The sequence below is a fragment of the Andrographis paniculata genome, unplaced genomic scaffold (assembly GCF_009805555.1).
Source record: "Andrographis paniculata isolate CXL003 unplaced genomic scaffold, ASM980555v1 Contig53END, whole genome shotgun sequence".
Classification (NCBI taxonomy): domain Eukaryota; kingdom Viridiplantae; phylum Streptophyta; class Magnoliopsida; order Lamiales; family Acanthaceae; genus Andrographis; species Andrographis paniculata.
In genome coordinates this window covers 1265320-1288265 of record NW_026137588.1, presented here as the reverse complement: position 1 = coordinate 1288265, position 22946 = coordinate 1265320, and the positions used below count along the sequence as shown (strand labels likewise).

At 30.2% G+C, this 22946-nt stretch overlaps 2 protein-coding genes across 3 annotated transcripts; one reads left to right on the top strand and one right to left on the bottom strand.

The window, feature by feature from the left end:
• The first annotated feature begins 11845 nt into the window (after positions 1-11845).
• On the top strand, positions 11846-16753 carry LOC127255300 (serine/threonine-protein kinase STY13-like). 2 transcript variants are annotated; one of them, XM_051280785.1, is made up of 7 exons: positions 11846-12464; positions 14320-14441; positions 14711-14907; positions 15036-15210; positions 15999-16133; positions 16215-16470; positions 16622-16753. In XM_051280785.1, exons 1-6 carry the CDS (start codon positions 12107-12109, stop codon positions 16419-16421), a joined length of 1194 nt encoding a protein of 397 aa, XP_051136742.1. In that variant the 5' UTR covers positions 11846-12106; the 3' UTR covers positions 16422-16470; positions 16622-16753. The 2 variants fall into 2 exon arrangements, with proteins under 2 accessions (XP_051136742.1, XP_051136741.1); XM_051280784.1 differs by having other exon boundaries at positions 16215-16753.
• Positions 16754-20041: 3288 nt separating this feature from the next.
• LOC127255151 (bidirectional sugar transporter SWEET5-like) lies at positions 20042-22289 on the bottom strand. The gene is made up of 6 exons (XM_051280545.1): positions 22247-22289; positions 22089-22125; positions 21399-21615; positions 21128-21289; positions 20916-21035; positions 20042-20191 (listed from the first exon to the last, which is right to left on the bottom strand). Exons 1-6 carry the CDS (start codon positions 22287-22289, stop codon positions 20042-20044), a joined length of 729 nt encoding a protein of 242 aa, XP_051136502.1.
• Positions 22290-22946: the final 657 nt, after the last annotated feature.

The following is a 22946-nucleotide window of genomic DNA, read 5'->3' as shown; positions in this document are numbered from 1 at the left end:
GTTATTCGACGTACGTATTTACGTACGTACGTACGTTCCGAGTCAGATTGGATTGGATTGAATTGGGCCGAACTGAAACTAATATATATATATATATATTTATACAAAGGGAATGAGAACAAAATTGAATTAGGGTATCGAGAGAATAGAGATGGTTTGAAATGCAAAGAAATTAAGGAATTAGAAAGGATAATAGATCATAGATCATAGATCATGACCAGGCTGCAATGGGAACACCACACCCTAGACCATGACCTTAATCTCTTCTTTTTTTTTTTTTTTTTTTTTTTTTTTTTTTTTGTGTTTCTCTCTCTGTATTTCTATATTGTTGGCACAGTGACAGCTTGGGAAGGTGGTTAGAATTGAGGGTAGCCACAGTTAGGGTTGTGTCGGAATATGGTGGCCAAATCCGTAACTAATTAAGAGGGACTTACCTAGATTAACGGTCAGCCAACGCTGCCTATTGGAGGCCTCTAATCACAAACAGACACTCGTATTTATATATCAATTTACTTTTTTTACGGCGTTTTAAAAATATTAATATTATATTAGAGCAAAGTAAAAAGTACAGGTAAAAAGACTAAATTAACCCTATTAGTATTGTATGATATAAAAGTAATGACATTTGTGTAATATATTGTAATTTGAAAAAGTATTTGTAATATTAAGTAGATAGTACAATTACTAAAAAAAGGAAATGAATACTTTGTTACGAGACAGACCAAAATAAAAAAATGAATAGATTGTTAAAGGACGAAGAGAGGATATTATATATATATATGTATGGGTTTGTTTGGTTTTAGTTTATGTTTTGAGTTTTTTATGTTGATATTTTAAATAAAAAAATAAAAATAATACTCTTTCTTTCAGTTTATAATGATTTATTTATTGTTAGCAATTGGTTTAATAAATTTTGTATAATAACAATAGTAGATGATAGTTCTATCTATGAAAAGATTATTTTATTCTGATGATGTATAAAGATATTGGAAGAATATTGATGTAAATAAGTATAAATATAAAATTATTTATAATATATAATGAACTCGTATTTACTAAAAACATAAATTGACCATTTAAAAACAACAAAATATATATTTACTAAGTTGACGAAGTAAGTATATGTTTATTATTAATAGTATAAAATTTGAAATAAAACACATACAATCCTATGAGTCTTTTTAAAAAAAAAAAAAATATATTTTTACTTTTTATTCTTTGACTTTGTATATATATTTTTAAATATATATGTATTTTTTCTTTTTTTTTTTTAAATTTATTTTTACCTTTTATTCTTTGATTCTGTATATATATATTTTAAATATATATGTATTTTATATATATGTAAAAATCTTGCATTAAATATTGTTTAAATGAAATATTCAAATTTTAAAATCAATCGCCCCTAATATATTATAAAAAGTATTAAAAGGCAACAATATATAATTTAGAAAAAAAAAATACAAGTTATACAGTCTGTTTTTTACTTCAAATATAAATTAATATTATTTCATTTATATAATATTTCATAATAATATTATTTATTTTTATATAAAATATTATATTAATCAAATAGAAACTCAAATTTAAATTAAAACTAAACAAACTCATACTAATAATAAGTATGAACCATTAGAGTGAGGATTTTCCTCCGTGATTTTTCTACTAAAAAAATATCGACGAGAATAAAAGGAGCCGGTAATATGACCTTAAAAAAAAAATATCGATGAGAAAAAAAGGAGCCGGTAATATGACCTTACAGTTTGGTGCCTTCGATTAATAAGCTTGTAATTTCATGTGTATAGCAAATACCTTAACTTAGTAAAATCTCGATCCAACTAAGGAATGTATAAAGAAATGTGATCGATTGTTTACAGATATTGTAAATGACAAAATGTATCTATCGTTATTATTTGTATATTACATGAATTGTTTTTAAAATTATCGCGTCTTGGAACCGAATTTTGTGAGATTCCAAGTTCTCACGGGATGAAAATTGGGTTACGGTGCGTTTGACAATTAGCTGATAGCTTTTAACTGTTAACTGATTCAATTAGCTGTTAGCTATTAGCTGATTCAATTAGGTGGTTTGACTAACTGATTCAATTAGCAGTTTGCATTAAAGTGTTTAATAAAACAACTGTTTGACATTAGCTGTTTATACATAAAATGACTATTAAGGACATTGATATGTTATTTTTTAAAATATTTAATTTTATTTATTTTGATTTGAAATTTATGAGAATTTTTTTATTAATTATTGAAAATTATAAAAATATTATAAAATATTTATTTTTCTTTTTATTATTTAGATTTGAGAAAATTATTTTTACTAAAAAATAATAATTTTTTATTAAAGTTATGTAAAATATAAAATAATAAATCTTTCGTATATATTTTTTTATTATGTTAATTATTTTTTTTAATATATATAAATAAATTAATAATTTTTGTGTTTTCTATTTGATTTAATTTTAAAAATTTATATATTTTACAAATAAAATAATGTATATGTAATAATTAATAATAGTAATTATTTTAAATTTATAAAAATAAAAATATAATTTAATAAATTAAATATATTAAAAATAATTAATAAATATTGCTATAAAAATATATTTATATGTATAAAATAAATAATTAAGTTTTAAGAGTAAATAAGGAACAACTAAAATTAAAATGAAAAAGCTCTTTCAAAACGCTGGGTAGATAAGCTTTTCAGAAATTAATTTTTTTGGTCCAAAAAGCTCTTTAAAAAAATAATTTACCGAACACTTCAATTAACTTTTTGACTGGTTAAACAGCTAAAAGCTGTTCAATAAGCTAAAAGTTCTTCAAAAAGCTATTTCCCAAACACCCTCTTAGACTCCCAAGAAGTACTCCAAAAAGTCTTGCTTAACGTCAAACAAAAATGCCCTCGTCATCGGGTGAGGGCCCGGATTGGAATTAGTCGAGAGGCCGCTTAACTTTCAATGTAGGATCAATGGCTTGTATGAATATAAACCCCGAAATGCTTAGAATATCTCGAGGGGTCTAGAACTGCAAGTAAAATTGTGAGGCAAGTAAAGAAATTGAATAATTCCTATAGTTACTAGGGCCGGCAAAATTTGACCCGACTTGCTAAGCTGATATGAATCTGACCTGAAATAGTTGGATTTCGAGTTAAATTTTTTGGTCCAATTAATAATTGGGTCAAACCAATTTAACCCATTTAATTAAATAGGTCAGATTTGAGTTAAAATTTTTAACCCAAAAATAACCCGTTAATGAGTATTCCTTTAAATTTAAATATATATATTAATTTTTACCACTCAAACTCAATTATTAATAGGTCATTTTATAGAAAAATAAAAAGAAAAATAATAATATTTAAACCCAACTTCTGCAAAATTAGGGCATTCTAATTTCAAACATCTCTTCTCCACAACTCAAGCTGTTTCCTCCGCCTGTCATCCCCAAAAAAGGTAATAGTAAATCTTTGAATCTATTTATTAATTTTTGTTTTTCTTTCAATAGATTGAAAAACAAAATTTATCGCATGTTTGTGTGCTAAGTCTGTGCATTATTGTTTCACAGTCGTAAGTTAAAAAATAAAATTTATATTTTGAATATAATTTTAAATATATTGTGAATGAGTTGATTTTTATTTTTTTATTATTATTTTTCCAATTTATTTATTATACTTTTTTGGCAATAAATTTATTTTTATTTAAATTGTATATAAACAGCAGTGATGCATCAACACAGTGCTGATTCTGTTCACTTAGATTCTTCTGAAGAGGAAGGGGATAACAATAACAAAAGTCAGGAAGAATCACAGGTATCAAAAAACAATTATAAACCTGTTACTCCTGGAAATAAAAAACGGGTTCGTAGACTTACTTCTGAAGTTTGGGCGCATTTCGATTTTCTTGGTGAACCTGATGAAACTGGAAAGTTGGTATGTAAATGCAAGAAATGTGGCAAACTTTTTAATGGGTCAAGTACAATGGGCACAAGAAACTTTAGTCGTCATCTTAAAGTTTGTCTGAAGAGTACCTATAAAGATGTTGAACAAATAATTTTGTCAACATCTTCTTCAAGTTTAGAAAACAGATTACCAAAATTCAGTATTGATGTTTTCCGTGAACTATTAGCCCTTGCTATTGTTAAGCACGATCTTCCATTTCAATTTGTTGAATATGAAGGAATTAGACATGATTATTTGAATCCTGAATCAAAGTCAGTTTCAAGGAATACAATTAAATATGATGTGCTTCAGATGTTCATGATGGAGAAACATAGACTAAATGAGGAATTGAATTTGATTAATGGTAGGGTATCGCTCACATCAGATTGTTGGACTTCTATAACTACAGATGACTATATCTCTCTAACCGCTCACTTTGTTGATAAAGATTGGTGCTTGCAGAAAAAAATTTTGAACTTTTGTTTTACGCCTCCACCTCATATAGGAGTTCATTTAAGTGATCAAGTATGTGCTATGTTGAAGGATTGGGGTATTTCAAAGAAATTTTTTTCTATTACCTTGGATAATGCATCGTCAAATGATGTTTTCGTTGATGTTCTTAGAGGTGAACTTGACTTGGTTTGTGATGGTGAATTTCTTCATGTACGATGTTGTGCCCATATATTGAATTTGATAGTTCAAGATGGGTTGAAAGAGATTGATGGTGCTGTTTTGAAGGTTAGGGAAAGTGTGAAGTATTGTAAAAGTTCTCAAAGTCGAAAGCAACGATTTTGAAGTTGTGTTGAACATGTTGGACTTGAATCTTCTAGGGGATTAAAACAAGATGTTCCAACTAGGTGGAATTCGACATATTTGATGTTAGAAAGTGTCTTGTACTACAAAAAAAACTCTAATCCATTTTCAGAAGGTTGATGCTAACTATGTGCATTGCCCAACAACAGAAGAGTGGGTAAAAGTAGAGAAAATATTCAAATATTTAAAAATTTTCTATGAAGTTACCCTGGAAGCAAATATCCTACTGCCAATTTGTATTTTCCTAATATATTGAGGGTTCGATTACTCTTGAAAGATGAAATGGACATCTTGGATACTTTCATGAAGACAAGGTCAAGTAGAATGTTCAAGAAATTTGACAAATATTGGTTTTAATTTAGCACAATTATGGCTATTGCTGTGATTTTGGATCCTCGTTTCAAGTTGCAATTTGTTCAATGGAGTTGAAGAATAATTTATGGGATTGGTGAAGATTATGACTTTGAGTTTTTTAATCTTAAAGAGAAAATGAAGCGGTTGTATGATTCTTATGCACTACAATTTTCATCTGTATCACAAGAACGGTTAAAAAATGAGGGCAATCAAGACAGAAATGCTTCTGACGCATCCTGTGATGAGTTTATGACGGTAAAATTATATAATATTTTTTTTATTGTATTATATTTATTTTATTTTTTATATGAAAGAAATATTTTTTAATTATTATTTTATTTTAATATTATATTTTCAGGATTTTGACAACTTCTCAAATTCTCGTATTGGTGGAAATGGAAAATCTGATTTGGAACTTTATTATGAAGAGCCATTAGTACCTCGCACAAATGACGTTTATATTTTGAAATATTGGAATTCTAATACAATTTGTTATCCTATCCTTTCTCAAATGGCTATATCACATTCAAAATATACGTGAGAAGTGGCAGAAAAATCGTGATGGACGGTTTCTATTTTTTATTATAAATACTCTCACGTACGTTTTACTAAACCTACTCTCAGGATCTTCACAGGTTCCAAAGTTTGACAACGGTCTCCCAAGAATTCCAGAGTTTGGCAACACCATCTTCCCATGGTTCCAATCTACCCTTTGCTTGAAGAAGAGAATATCGAGAATAAATTTAATTTTTAGTAATGGCTGGAGGTTTGCTTAAATTCCGCTTCCGCTAACATATTTGATTATATATTTATTTTCTAACATTTGGTATCAGAGCAGTTTTTGCCTCTGCCTTGCTTTGAATTTTCTTTTCGTCAAATTCTTGATCAAGATTCGCTTTAATTTCTTATTTGAAAATATTTTGGTTTTTTTATTTTCAACAATTATTTTGCGATATTTTCTTGATCAAGATCCGATCCTGCGATTTGAGAAAATTTCATTTTTTTTTAAGAAAATTTTGAATTTTATTTTGAAATTAATTTATGCAAAATATTAAATTTCTTATGTTTCGATGGAGTGTTCAGATTCTTTTTTGTGCACTTCATATCTTTGTCAACTCCCATGCACAATTAATTACCTTGACGAAGTGGTTCCGTGTTGAATTATTTGGATATTTTCTTGAATTAATTGTGTTTAATCGGGATCGTATTATATTCCGATTAATTTGTTTGGTAATCATCCTTATTGTTAATCTAGAAGACATGCATGCGGACTTGATTATTATTATTAAATCAGTAGTACAAAATTCTTGTTTATTTACTGACTTATCTTATTTATTGTGAATCGATGTTGTATATCATATTCGGACCAATAGATATAGATATTATAGATCACTTGCTCGTCTTTCTTGATCACTGTGCCTGCATATGACTTGATTTCTCATAAGAAATAATGAATTAAATATATACATACATTATGTATCTTGTAGTATGTCATGGTCACATTTATGCATATTTATTATTAATTATACATAATTCATGGAATAAGATTGAAGTGCCAGAGATATTAATGCACGTGGATTAATGTATGTTTTATGAGATATATACACACGCGTGAGGGCATATTTGTCTACATAATTATTATTTAATAATTTTGGTGAAGTTTGCTATTGATATTGGATTTGCCCTATTGTTAAAACCCCATGCAATTTTATTTTATTTTATTTTTATTTTGGCAATTCGTAATCGATTTATTTGCTCCAATTTTCATTGTGAGTTAAATGTTTGCACTCATCTTAATCGATTTGTTAGTTTGATTAAATTTATGTCAATTAGAATAATACATCTCTTAAATTATGTCAATGTGTGCAGATGTGAGATTATTATTGTTGCTTCTAATTGGCTCAATCTCTATCTTTTAAACTTATTGAATCATATATGTCGTGAGCATTCGGAATTATTAATTAATATGTGATTCATTTATGTAATTCAATAGAAGACTATAGCCAAGCACTGCAATGATATTTGTTATGCAGCGTGCATTTAGTATTTTTTGGACTATTTGATTATTTTGATGAGTCCATAAATTAATTGTTGTTGTTATAACTTTCATATGTACTGGACATACATAGTTTATTTTAAGGTGAATTTAATTAACAATAAAGAGTATAATATATTTTATGAATTGGTTGAAACAGTAATGTTGCCATAGCAGCCTCTGCTGTGTAAATCGGTTTATTTTATATGTTAGAAGGTTGTGTATGTAGTTTATAAGGCTGTTGATTGACCCAAAGGCAAGTCAGCGATTAAGTAGTTACATGCATGTTTAATGACATTGAATGTGGTGATGATAATTTGGTTATTTGTGTGTGAACAATAGTTTTGTCCAAAGATGGAGTATTGTTCGATACACTACTTTATTGTCAACTTTCAATTCTCAAAACAAATTTATTACTTGCGAGTCAATAATTTGTCCAAAGACAATTGCTGATGTTGCTCGATGATTGCTAATTTATTTTATAAATTCATATACGGAGGACTTAATAGCTTATAGACATGTGTACTTCAAATTGCATATTCATGATGTTTGTGATTTATTTTAAATTTTATTTAATTGGAGAATAGCCACAACATCCTCGATTAATTAAATATTTATTCATGATTTATTTGAAATCACATTAATAAACATCGATTGTAATTATCATATACAATGTGATGAGATCTACCCACATGAGTCTTGTTATGTTTATATGAGTGATTATGATAAAATATCGAGTTGTATTTCTTAATCCACCCACATGAATTAAGAAAAGGAACGCAATTTGATAGTTTTATTGTAAAGTTTTTGTTTGAATCTAATTGAGTAAAAACTTTAGCCCACAGGCAAGTCTTATGTCTTTAGATTCATGTCTTAACATGTTTACATTGGTAGAACATATAATTTATTTGTCTCATTTATTGATGAGAATGTATATTTAATTTTGGAGTGTTTAATCCTATAAATTTCTCTGACATTAAGTGTGATGTCCCCGAATTGACTGGTGATAATTACGAAATATGGAAGGAAATGATCCTCCTTCATTTAGGCTAGATGGACATTGATTATGCCAGTCATTCAATTCTCCACCATGAGATTCACCCGTGTGAGGGGTGTGTGCGAGCACATAATGCGGATGCAAGACATTATCCTACAACACACATAAGATAAATGGTCCATCAATGAGTTGATGACCATGTGTGTTCAAGAGGATGAAAGACTATTAATGAAGAAATGTGAGAAAATTTAGTCTGTAAGCTTAATAAATCCATATATGGATTGAAGCAAGCCTCCCGTCAATGGTATTTGAAATTTCATGATGTTATCTCTTCATTTGGCTTTGAGGAAAACGTCATGGATCACTGTATATACCAGAAGGTTAGTGGGAGTCGTATTTGCTTCCTTGTGTTGTACTTGGATGATATTTTGCTTGCAACTAATGATAAATGGATTTTATATGAGGTGCCTTCAAGGAACGAAGGACTTCATGCTCATGTATAGACAAACTGATGTCTTTGAAGTGATTGGTTACTCCGATCCGGACTACGCTGGCTGCATTGACACTCGGAAATCCACGTCGGGTTATGTGTTCATGTTGGCTGGTGGTGCTATCTCTTGGAGAAGAGCAAAGCAGTCTATCACTGCTACTTCCACTATGGAGGCTGAGTTTGTTTCATGTTTCGAGGCTAGCTCGCATGGTGTATGGTTGAAGAGTTTCATATCCGAGCTTAGAGTCGTTGTTCTATTTTTAGACCGATCAAGTTGTACTGTGACAACTCTGCTGCGGTGTTTATGGCTAAAAACAATAAGAGTGGGAGTCGAAGTAAACACATCGACATCAAGTATTTAACCTTAAGATAACGTATCAAGAAAAATAAAGTGGTGATTGAACACGTTAGTACAAAGTTGATGCTTGCTGATCCCTTGACTAAAGGCATGCCACTAAAGAATTTGAGGGATCATGTAGAGAGTATGAGACTTGATTCTACAATGTAGTTTATTTGCGCACATTGTTATTTGAGACTCTTATTCAGTTTTATGTTTTCTCACTTTATTGTGCACATATTTGGTTATTATTGAGAAAATTCGCTTATGTTTAACCCGGAATAAATATATGATTTATTTATTAAGATTGTGAATTTAGTTTGAGATGCTTGATATATCGTGATACATGGAAGGTAACATTTGTTTATAGAAGACCTACCGCCATGATTCGTATGTAAGGTTTCTCGTTATGTTGTGATAGTTTGAGTGGGCCAAGTGGGAGAATGTTAGTTTAATTAATTAATTAATTATATTTGAATTTTGATTATTTTTGAATTATCTTATATAATTAAACTAACCTAAAATTGTGGCCCACTTTTCTCCCATTAAGTCTATCACATTCAAAATATATGTGAGAAGTGGCAGAAAAATCGTGATGGACGGTTTCTCTTTTTTATTATAAATACTCTCACATACGGGTTACTAAACCTACTATCAGAAAATCAAAATACACCATCGCTATTTGAGAACCAGGGTTTGGCAACGTCATCCTAGGGTTCCAAGATCTTGCAGCATCTTCACAAGTTTGGCAACATCCTCCCAAGGATTCCAGAGTTTGGCAACACCATCTTCCCACGATTCCAATCTACCGTTTGCTTGAAGAAGAGAGTATCGAGAATAAATTTAATTTTTTGCAATGATTGGAGGTTTGTTTAAATTTCGCTTCCGCTAACATATTTGATTATATGTTTATTTTCTAACAAGCCAAACCGCCAAGATGGTCATAAGGACCGCGACGTATTGAAGACATGTCTTCCTGATGAGGTATTGGGGTCTGCAGTGGCCTTGAGAACTAGACTTTCACGAAGACCGAATAACCATGAGGACCAGGTGATCTCTAGGGCTGGCTTGCTATGAGGACGGAGGCACTACGTAGTCTCGACCTTTCGAAATTCTTGGTTGATAATAGATCTTTTTCATTTAAATGTGCAAATGTCGTAGTAGGAGCAGGATCGGTCAAATCGTCTGCAGGTACATAAACTGTTTGAATCGAAGTGATCGATCCTTTGGTAAACGTAATTCTTTCTTGTAAAGAGCCTATTTCAGTGATTAGGGTGGGTTGATAACCGACCGCGGAAGGCATTCTACCCAATAAGGCCGATACTTCGGATCCTGCTTGGACGAAACGGAAGATATTGTCAATAAATAGAAGTACGTCTTGTTCATTAACATCTCGGAAATATTCCTGGCGTCCTCTTTTCATGTCCTTTTGCACTTCAGTCCAATATCATGAAACAATATTATTATTTTAAAATTATTTAAACTCTATTTGTTTATAAATTTTTAATCTGGATTTTATTATTTAATTATTTTATTTTTAAATATCAAAGTAAAAATTTTATTTTTTAATGTTATACTACCATTTAAAATCAAGTTCATATTAAAAAGTCAAAAATCTTGAACAGTACCATCTAAAATTTGACATCAAACCCAAATTGTCCACCGATCAACTCGGGCCTGGAACCAAAACTTGTTTTAAAAAAATATGTGTAGTCTTGGATCATTATGTAATCATCTTTTTAATTTCATATTTTTAAATCGAACTGAGTCACTCTCACCCTGAAACTGGCCCAGAACTAACCGTGACCAATCGAACCTATTTAAAAAAAATAATTATAAAATAATACTTGACACATTTCTATTTTTGATAAAAATTATTAAATCAACATAATATACTAAGTAGGATTCACTTAAAACCTTTTATTTTTACATATCTCCTAAAAAAAATAAATATTTTTATCTATATTTAAAACTACTTATTTATGTTAATTATAAATAAAAAAAATATTTTTTTATTTACTTATATTATAGAAAATTTTATTCTTCCATATTGAATATATTTTTTAATTACTATATAACTTTTAAATATTTAAACATATATTTTAATATTTTTAATCATATATATTAAATTTACTTTAAATAAATAATATCATAACTAATTATCATTAACTAATTAAATATTGTGCCTTAAATACGGTGTCCCTGATCAAAGGATTCAAGTGTGGTGGGACGTAGGGAGCAGTAGTCTACAATAAAATTGATATTTTTTTATTTAAAATTTGAAATAAACATTTAATATATAAATGTAGGTAGCAGTAGTGTACGATATATTACATAAATATCGTTGTTATTTTTATCTATTAGTTAATTTAATTTTTTTATTTTTTTTATTTTATTATAATATAATACTAATATTTCTAAAATTTTGTGTAAAAATTAAATGAATATATAGATATGAGACTGATGAAACATATTAATAAATAAAATAAAATAAATAAATAAATAAATAATTGGATAAAGATCATGTAAACTTTCATGGAAACGGGCTGTTGATAGAAAGTATGACCAGTTAAATACGATTTTCTATAAAGTATATTTCCAAATAAAAAATCAAATACAGTTAAGTTCGCTCCTGACGTTTGAATCAAAGTCAAAACTTAAGATAAATATAAGACAGCAAGAGACGCAGTAAACAAGTAAACAAGGTCAGTTGAACGAAACTCCCGGGACCAGAGAGCGCACAACCTTTAGATTACGACAGAACACAGAATTCTAAAATCAGTCTGGATCTCGAGATCCTGGAGCCTCCGAAAATTACAAGAAAAGCAGTGGGCAGTGGGTCATACATACACGTTATGGTCAGGCAATTCCATGTGACCACATGCCTCTGCCTCTTCTCTGCTCTGCTCCTCTCTTCTCCTCTCCGCTCTCTCATAATACACAATTCCCATTCCCATTCCCATTCCCATTCCAATTCCATTTTCATTTCGATTCAACTGATTCCTCCCTCGCCCTCCATCTCCAAAAATCGAAGAAAAACCCTACCCCAGGTTAGGCAAAAATTACTGCAATTATAGATACATAAATTTATGTAATTGTGGGGGAATTAAGCGTCGACTAAGCAGCGAAGGATGGAGAAAAGCGGGAATGGATTTGTGCGAGCAGATCAAATCGATTTGAAGAGCTTGGATGAGCAGCTCGAGCGGCACTTGAATAGGGCGTGGACGATGGAGAAGAACAAGAAGAAGAATCAGGAAGAAGTTTTCTCCTCCTCCGCGACCTCCACCCCCATCGCCGCCACCACTGCCGCCGCCGCCGTCGTTCCGACGGTATCCATCGCCCCTATTCCCGCTCCGGCGACGACCGCCGCCCGGAGGCAGCGACAGGAGTGGGAGATCGACCCCTCCAAGTTGATTATTAAGAGCGTGCTTGCACGTGGCACGTTTGGGACCGTCCACCGTGGCGTTTACGACGGTCAGGATGTTGCCGGTCAGTCACCGCCTTGTCACTCTAGTGTTTCTCTCTCACCTTTCCCATCGAGTGGCTTCTACTTTTTTTTTTTTGTTCGCTTTCTACTTTTCCTGTAAAGTTCTAATCCTTTTGATTTTAATGCTTATCCTTTTTTTTGACTTTACTTTTTGTCATTTTCTTGCGTGGTACAATCGATTATGGTGCTCCATGGAATGGTTTTTGAGTTCTTAACCTGATGTGAAACTAACAGTGCTGATCAAATCTGGAGTTCATATAGTCTGTTCTTAAGGTTCTATCTGTACATGAATTTGCTCGTTTTTTTCTGCGCCTTTTGTCATTTGTGCTCTTTATTTATAGTTATCTTTGAGTGGCACTGTAATGAATGCACTGCTGTGGAACCCGTGATATGAAGGCACGGGTTTGGATTGGATTTGGAGGTGAGTGCTGTAATTGAGACTGGTATTTCTCAGCTTTCATGTGATTCAACGAGCTTTTCGATTATCTCTTTGACTTTCTTGGTTGAGGATGGATGCTTGTTGGTTAACATTGTTTTCTGTGAAAAAAAGAAAAAAAAAATTTGTTGGTTGAAAAAGGCCCTAATTAGGATTTTGTGAAATTCATGAATTCCTGATGAATTCTTGCTATATTTGATTGGAAGTTGAATTTGTTTGTAGTAATGGAGAGAACTTTATATGTAGCATGAGAGAGACAGTGACGTAGAGTCAAAGAGACAATGACTATAAATTTCTAGGTTTAGGATGAGCTGAAAATTCACTAATTCTTTCCTTTCATACGCTCGTCGTCGTAGTATTTTCTTAACTGCTTTGATCATTTGATTTCGGCTGCATTTGACTTGAAACCTGGTTTTGGTTATTGAGAATAGTGGTAGGAATAGAGTTAACTTGTTGAAAAATGACTAAAGATTAAACCCCAATAAAGAGGCAATAGGTACATTGGGGATGAATGAGAATAATTTGAATTGAAAAAAGAAAGAATCTGAGCAATGTCTTCTTCATTTCTTGTTTTCAGAAATAATTTAAATGGGAAGTGAGTAGTGTAAAGGAAGTTGTAAGGGAAAAAGCTACAGTAAAAAAGGATAGGGTGGATAATAATTAATTGGCTGTATGATCTAGTTTAGCGTTACATACACTACTTGATCTAGCAATAACGTGATCGTAATGCTAGTTCTGGAAAATAGTCCTTACCCCTTAAGTCTAGCTGCTTATCTGTTTGCAAATCACTTTGTATTTATTGATTTAGGATATCCAGCATTTTTATGCTCTCTGTGTGCCATCATGTTACAGCATGTTATACCAGGAAACTTAATCAAACTGATAGGAATCCTGAGAGGAATGAAAGCTTTATTAGACAAGAGAAGTGACATTGTATGGATCTGAGTGATGAGCGATAAAATGTGAACATGAACCAAAAATTTCGATGATAGTATTTGAGATGAATGTGGGTGCTCACACTAAATTGGACAGGATAAGCAAAGCAAAACATAGGTGAAAAGCAAAGTTAGGACAAGAAGATGAGAGTGAGGCACTGAAACCTAGAGGATAGGTTTTGTCTCATGTTTAATGGGGAAAGAGAATTTTAGAAAGATCCAAGAAACTACAAAAAGACACAATTTACTCAAACTTCTTTGTCAAATACAGTAGATAATATGTTCTAATGTTCATTTGGGAAATGTAATCTGCATTTTACTTTTGCCATTTTTTCACATGTATGATTCAAATACATTGGATGCTTATACCCAAATGTACCCACGCGAATATGATGTACAGTTATTCGAACTGTGGATTTATTCTAACTCATGATGTTTGTTGCCATAGTTTTCATACTCGCTCATCTACTTTCCTATGGTTCTCAGTTAAACTGCTGGACTGGGGCGAAGAGGGCCACCGAACGGAAACTGAAATAGCATCCTTAAGAGCTGCATTTACTCAAGAAGTTGCTGTATGGCATAAACTCGAACACCCTAATGTGACAAAGGTTGATATTTATTTCAATTCTTTGTTCTAGAATACTTAGCTCCGTTTAGATAGAAGTTTTTGAGTCTTGGAAAATCTTGAAAATGGTAAAAAATTGGGCATTTAATGTTATATTTTGTGAAAGGAAAATTTTGATGTGATATTAGTGCTAAAAGTTTCGAAAGTATCAATATAAACAAAGCCTAAGTATCCTATTTGTCCTTTCAATGAAACATTGGCTTGGAAAGTGTACAGATTATTGATCTTATGTTCATTGCAATGCATTTGCAGTTTATAGGCGCAACGATGGGCTCCTCGGATCTTAACATCCAGACAGAAAATGGTCAGATTGGTATGCCTAGTAATATATGTTGTGTTGTCGTGGAATATCTACCGGGAGGTGCCTTAAAATCTTATCTCATAAAGAACCGGAGAAAGAAGCTCGCATTTAAAGTAGTTGTGCAGATGGCACTTGATCTTGCTCGAGGGTACTTTCTGCAATTTTCTCTGGTTAATTTTTGTTGATTATTAAGTTATGCACCAATCAACAAGTTTACCTACACATAGTAACAAGAATTGATTTGTGTAGAGACTGACTTTACTGTTTGCTTCGTAGGCTAAGTTACCTCCACTCTCAGAAAATTGTTCACAGGGATGTGAAGACAGAAAATATGTTGTTAGATAAGACACGTACGGTGAAAATAGCTGATTTCGGGGTTGCTCGTGTAGAAGCCTCAAATCCCAATGACATGACGGGAGAGACTGGAACCCTTGGTTACATGGCACCTGAGGTATGGCTTGTAACTGTCGAACAAATAAAAAATTGAAAATTTTTGCTATTGTGTTCATTCAAAGGGCTTTTTTTCGATAAGTTATATACGATTCGAGACATTTGCACATCGTTCGATGGAGCGATTAATTGTTTTAGTTTTTTTTTTACCCTTCTTTGTTGTTGACACGGGAGAGAACAAAGATTAGGGGATTGGTTAATGTGCTGATTGGGGCTAATCAATAGATAAAAAAAAAAAACTATTGTTATGTAGTGAGTTAAGTGAAATCATACGGTGAGTTTACGGTTTATACACGGTGTGTTGTATGAACATACCATACATACTAAATTCAATTGTAATATGTGTTGTAGGATTATTATTATTAGGCCAAATTGTTTATAATTTCCTTGTGGTTACGAAACTCAGTGTAAATTCTCCCTTTACTTTAAAATATATTGCATTAAATATTTATTTGGTTTCGAAATTCAGCTTAAATTCTCACTTTATTTTAAAAATTGCATGCTCCTTCTTATACTTTAAAAAATATTGTATGAAATTTCTCTCCATGCAAAACATATAGACAAAATCTTTAACTCATCACACAAGGGAGGTTTTATAGTAGTGGGATTTCATGTAACGTTTTTTAAAGTATAAGACAGTGTCATACAAGTTTTAAAAGTATATAGAGATTTTATTATTATGTATTGTTAGTTCATATGTTGTATTTGTATTATAACTTATATCATTGCTACCTCTATTTAGAGAAAAAGATAACAATTTTGAGAATGCATAACCGGATATTAGCGCAGGTTCTCAACGGTAATCCGTACAACAGGAAATGCGACGTATACAGCTTCGGCATATGTTTATGGGAAATATATTGCTGCGACATGCCGTATCCCGACCTCAGTTTCTCCGAGGTGACATCAGCAGTCGTCCGGCAGGTAAACACTATTCCCAGTCCATTTTCAAAATAACAATACATTATGTGCCGATTGGTGCAATAACGAGCTAATGTCCATCAGAACTTGAGGCCTGAAATACCGAGATGTTGCCCGAGCTCCCTGGCGAATGTGATGAAGCGATGCTGGGACGCGAACCCGGACAAAAGGCCCGAAATGGACGAGGTAGTGGCGATGTTAGAAGGTATCGACACGTCGAAAGGCGGCGGGATGATCCCTGTGGACCAGCAGCAGGGATGTTTCTGTTTCTGGAAACATAGAGGTCCTTGAAAGATTAATGCATACCTACATTTTCTAGGGGAGGGCTGTATTGTATAAGGTATGAAATTTCTGTCAATTGTATTGTGCACAGAAAATTGAAAACCAGAGATGCAATTCCTGATCCAGAATATATATATACATATATATATATGTATATGTATGTATGTATGAATACGAACGTACTTACGATACGTGGGATATATGTACAGAGGTTGTGCAAACTAGGCTCGACAGACAAGTTATACTAGGCAAACTATGTGTGCCAAGTGACCTGAGGCGTTTGGATTACAAATTCAACCACCAGACCATTCCTTATCGACTATTTTGCAATTAATTTTAAATGTACCATGTGTATCAATCCCTTCCAATTATCATTATTATTATTATTATTATTATTGTATTTTGCTTTTGGAATTTATAAAGTAAAATAATTGTGGCAACCTCACCGGTTAAGCGAAGTGACTGAGAACCGGAAACATAAGTAATTGGAGTGCGAGATTCGCTCGAATTCACTTCTTTGTTTGTCCGTATACAACAATCTGAACGTTATTTATATTTCTGTCAGAATCGATCATTGCTTCATCATCAAACATGTTCCGGACAGTTGATTGATCACGAATTTGGGGGATTTCATTAGCCATCTTGATTATTACATCATAAAAGAGAAATTGCTTCGAGATTGTTAATAGATTAACTTGAAAACCGAGATGTGAAAATTTCAAAACTTGAATTCGAGTAAAAATATTAGAATAACATAACATATTTAATTTATGGATCGGAAATTGATTTCAAGCGTCACATTGTACGCGATCTCTTTAAAAAAATTTGGTACGCCACCGATTGCTTTTCATGATAGAACGAACTGAATTAAGATCAACTATCTCACCACCACGAATAAAACTTGGAGAATGTAACTTTTTTCAAAAAGATTTTACGAAAAACAAATTTAATCAAGATAACGGAGAAGATAAGAAAAATAAAAAATAAAAAAATATTGAGTTGGGAGAAATTCATGATAAAAGGATGAATTTTGTTACTTAAAAAATTTGATTTTAAAGCAACGAGAAAGAAATAATCTCCACCAAATAAACTGATTCGAACCAAGTTTAATATATTGGAGTGTTCATCTTATTTATTTATTTATTTTTAATGCGGGATACAAATCCCGTCAACTTTCGCTTTTTCTTTCGTCATTTTACATTCGTAATAGTTCCGGCGCTGTATACATATATTCATCCAACAATACCAAAAATGCTCATTTATTTTTAATTTGGAATTTAATAAATATTTCTCCATATTTTAATGATAATTTATAATATTTTTTGAATTTAAATATTTTTAGATTTTTATCTTTTATGTGTAAATAAATGTAAGTTTGAAAATAGTAATGTATGGTGATATCTATACTAACGAATTATAATATTTTGTAATGACAAAACCAATACATTTAAAGCTGATGAATAGAGTATTATTATTATTATTATTTAGGGAAAAAATTATTTTTGGTCTCAATATAAAAATTTTATCAATTTTGGTTTCAATATAACCAAACCTCATCATTTTTTGTCTCAATATCACCAAAATTCATCATTCTTGATCTCAATATAATTTGTTTTTTGTTTTTTTAGTCTCAATATAACCAAAACTCATCATTTTTGTCCCAATATAATCAAACCTATCTTTTTTGGTCCCATGTCAACAAACCGACGGAAAATGCTGACATAGACTTGCAAGATTGTGCAATTTTTTCAAATATAAATATAAGGTTTGATTTCTTTTCAAGTTAACAATTTTCGTCGGTTTGTTGACGTGGGACCAAAAATGATGTTTTTTTTGTTATATTGGGACTAAAATTGATAAAAATTCTATATTGGGACAAAAATGATGAGTTTTGTTTATATTGACATAAAAAATGATAGTTTTGGTTATATTTGGACTAAAATTGATAAAATTTTTATATTGAGACCAAAATTAATGAATTTTGATTATATTGAGACTAAAAGTGATTTTTTCACTATTATTTAATAGAGTATTACTTATTTACTCATTAGAAAGGAATTTAATATATTTAATGTGTTTTTGTATTTATTTTACTATTTTTCCGGAAAAAAAAATTATTGAATATAATGCATTTTTTATGAAAAAAAATAGGTTAAACTTGACATATATTTATACAGCCTATAAATTAAACTATGAAGATTAAATGATTGAATATCCTTTCGTTTAGGTTTTTGAAGTTTAGAAAAATTTCAAAATAGTAAAAAAAATTAAATATTTAACTTGAGAGAGAATAAATATTTGTTTTAATATTTTGTGAGAAAAAAATATGTATTTAATATAATTTTTTTTTTTTTTTTTTTTTTTTTTGTTGATTAACCGTGAGAAAACATAAAAAGAAATAAGTATGTAAGCAAAGCCTATGTCCTAATTACTATCATTCAAATAATGAAAAGTGTGTTTATTTTATTCTGATTTAGTTTGATTTATTTTTTATAGGGAAGTGCGTTGATAATATCTAAATATAATACACGACCTTATAGTTATTAAAGACTTACACGATTTGTCATGCCAACTTAGCTATCTACTCTAACTTTTTGTTTGTTATTGTATTTTAACTATATAAATATTACTGATTATAAATTTATCTTTTAAAAATATATACATATTTATTTAATATATCATCATGAATTTTTAACAAAAAATTGAATAACTACGAACGATATTCAATAAAGATATTGAAGATGATTTTATTATTTTGTTATTACTTTGAATAGCTACAAACAATAATAAGAAAAATTTATAGTTATTTTCGTTACTTATGTTATGACATTTGATTTTAAAAAGTCACAAAAATTATACTATGACAATATCTGTAATAATTTAAAATGTTGAAAATATTTTGATTATTTTTGCCGCAACTTAAAATAGTCAAAAAAAAATTTCGTGACAATTTTTGTGACGAAATAATCAAAAGACACGGAATAAAAATATCTTGGACATTTTCGTTACACAAACCGTTACTTTAAATAGTCACGGAAATTTGTTTGTAGCTTTTTCTGCAAATATTATTTACGGAATAGTCAAAACAAAAAGTTATGACATAAATTTGTCACGAAAGTACTTTCCGTGACTTTTAATTGTCACAGATTAAAATTTGCGACAAATTTCCGCAATTATCAACCTTTTTTCTAGTAGTGATATTTTGCATCAAATAATTATTTTTTTAGTGAATAGCGCGTGTATATATACATATATGTATTATATTTTATGTAAACATATATATATTTTTTTCTATAACATTAATCGGAAAATGTGTTAGAAAAAATTGTGACGAATGAATTTAGCCGAAATAAAAACTCAATAAATCTACTATTAAGTTCTTTCTCGTTTCACAATACAAATTCCCATTACAACTCATATAATTGCATTAAACTAAAATGAAAAAATAAACAACCAAAGAAAAAACGAAAGGGAATCGACAGGGATTCTTTTATGTATGTCTTATAGGGAATTTATTGGAAAAATGCATAATGAAAAATTGTATTTGTAGATAAAGAAACCATCTACTTGTTCCTAAAAGAAACTATTTTCTCTTTTTTTCTAAAAATTTAATTTAATTTAATTTGCGTTTAGGCCGAAGAACTTTGCATCTGAACCTCTTTCCCTTTGTTGTTGTTGGTTGTGTTGATGTCGTCTTCGTCCCAATTGGTCGACTTATAATAGATAGCGTAAAGCGCCACTTGAACCACTCCCGATAAAGTCCCTAACCCATTTGGAATCTACGTACACGAGAAAAATATTAGCGTATGTTTTCGAATTATTTTTGACACTATTCATCGGCAGTATATTTGAAAAGAAAAATATATTTCATCGAACTTCCTATATGTTATTCAATTAGTACTATTTCAATATTCTAAAATAATTCCAAAATATATGTTAATATACTTGTTTGGTTTGCAGTTAGAATAAATATTTTTTACTATTAAGTTAGCATAGTTTTAAATATCGCATCAAAATATTATTTAAATTTAAAAAATAAAATTCAAGTACAAACCAATCAACATTCTCTATTCCATCAATATTTTATGTAAAAATTATAGAAAGGTTTATATATTAGTTAAATGCATATTTTATTTGAGTTTTTATGAGAAAAAATAGTATATTTTTATTTTAAAATTGTACAAGTAAATAGTTTTAATTTTGATTTCAAATGTTAAAGAAAAAAAAGCCCTTAATATCTAATGCAATATAATGCAAGAAAAAAAAAAAAAAAAGAAAAGAAAAGAAAAATTGTTTGTTATACAATGCAGAAATTTTACATAGAGGTTTTGGGACTTCCAAAAACTTTGAAATTTTTGAAAATAATGAAAAATTAGGTATTTGTGGCGATGATTTGTGAAAAAAAAATATATATTAATATCTAATGTGATATTAAATTTACATACTAATAAATAGCGTCAAAACTTTAAAAAATCTGTATATATATAAGGCCTTAATCATTACCAAGATGAAGGGATCGAATTTGATGAGGGCGTAGAGGGACCATACGACGCCATTTGCTAAGTTTGCAAGTGACAGAAAAAATGGCATATATTTCACGCTCTTGGTCCTGATAACTCTTTTCTGTAAAATTTAAAATATAAATAAATATAATATAATATATGTAATTCTAAAATATATATTTATCGTAATAAACGATGAATAGTAGTACTTACCATAACCGTAAGCGGGGAAGCGTACATAGCAATATTGAGAATAATGCAAAAGATACCGATGAACATCGACCTAGTAGTGGTTGTGTGGAAACATAAAAGTACGATGACCCAAACGATGGCATAGATCACAGCTTCCGCGGCGAGGATAAGAAAAATCTTGCGCTGAATATTGAAAAAAAAAAAAAAATTGATGTAATAAATAATGTAAATAAAAATTATTTATGTGATTAATGAAAAATAATTATAGAGAAAATAATATATTTATACTGACGCGTTTGTGCCAATCGGAGTAGATGACAAAGACCGTGATATAAAAGGTTTCGATGACCAAGCCAATGCCGTTGATGGTGATGACGAGAAGACTGTCGGGATGCACAAAGGGCATCCCGTAAATCATCCACATTGCGCAATTGAACACCGTTGCCACGTATGGATCGGGCTTGAACCCTTTAACGGATTTGTCCTTCCATATCGAGTAAAATGTCGGCCTGCATGCATGCACGCACGCTATAAATAAATCGAATCGAATCGTGATGACTATAGTAAAAGGTAAAATAAAAAATAAAAAATAATCTTAAATTAAGGAAGAATTATAAACTTTATTAAAAAAAAATATATATTTAAAATTATAAAGTGTCACATCACTAGTTAATATATATATATATATTTACTTGTAGATAGAAATGCAAATGTTATTTTGTAAGTAATAAAGTCATAACAAACAAATATAATGACAATATTTATTTCTTAAACTAACTATTGTATTTTTATTTAATTAATGTATTTTTCTTTTATAACATTGTATTAGAAAAAAAATAAATTAAAATTATACATTTAAAAGTTGAAAAATTCTAAATTTTTCCAAAAGAAATAAGCTCAATAGTGAATTTTTAAAAAGTGATAGTATAACATCGAAAAAATAGTATTATTAATATGAAGAATTGGAGGATAAGAAATTTACATTGGAGAAAGGAATAGGCAGAAGGAAATGACATTTCCTGCAAATAAAATACAAAACAAGGGATCAAAAATAAATAAAAAAATATAAACAACAGATTTGCATATATCAAAATAACACATCATTATATATAATCGAAAAAATAAAATAAAATCACAAACCGAGAATTCCAACAATGGTCCGGAACAGATCTGCGTTCACCATTTTGCCGCGCGCTTTCTTGAAAAAGTCCCAAAAATTATTTCGACTCGATTATAAATGAAAAAGTGATAGAACCACGAGGACGACGACGGGCTTTGGAATAAGATTATGAAGAAGATGTGGGTTGGTGATATGATAGTATGAGATGAATTTTATTGAATGTAATGAAAAAGAAAAAGTTTTATGTATGTGTCACAAAATTATTGTGTAGGACATGACATTGTTTGTTTATTTCAAGTTGAGTTGAGGTGTTAGAGAAATGATAAATGTGTATATATAGAGGGAGAGTGAGAATGCAATAAGTGTGAGATTCTAAGTGTTGGGTGGATGTGAATGATTCTAAGGCCAAAAACTACGCCTTGACACTTGTTTTTATTTTATTTTATTTTATTTTATTTTAATTAATATATATATATATATATATATATATTTAGTGTTTCTATTTTTAGTGTTTTCCACAAATTATGGTCTTAGAGACAAATGGGGTAAATTTAGAAAGAGAGAGAAGAAAGAAAGAGTGAAATGTGAGGGGAGTTATCTTTTTCCGAATTTAGAAAGTTGCATTTTATATAAAATATATATATATATATACTTCTTTTGTTTCAATACAATAGTCATATTTACCAGTTTTATCCGTCTCAAAACAATAGTCTCATTTCC

Excerpts from the sequence above, each read along its gene's own strand:
- LOC127255151 (XM_051280545.1), bottom strand. The coding sequence starts at position 22,289 with ATGGTGAACGCAGATCTGTTCCGGACCATTGTTGGAATTCTCG. Across the intron at positions 22,126-22,246 it reads GACCATTGTTGGAATTCTCG|GAAATGTCATTTCCTTCTGC; the intron begins GTTTGTGATTTT and ends TTTTATTTGCAG. Across the intron at positions 21,616-22,088 it reads TGCCTATTCCTTTCTCCAAT|GCCGACATTTTACTCGATAT; the intron begins GTAAATTTCTTA and ends GCATGCATGCAG.
- LOC127255300 (XM_051280785.1), top strand. The coding sequence starts at position 12,107 with ATGGAGAAAAGCGGGAATGGATTTGTGCGAGCAGATCAAATCGATTTG. Across the intron at positions 12,465-14,319 it reads CGACGGTCAGGATGTTGCCG|TTAAACTGCTGGACTGGGGC; the intron begins GTCAGTCACCGC and ends TATGGTTCTCAG. Across the intron at positions 15,211-15,998 it reads TTGGTTACATGGCACCTGAG|GTTCTCAACGGTAATCCGTA; the intron begins GTATGGCTTGTA and ends ATATTAGCGCAG.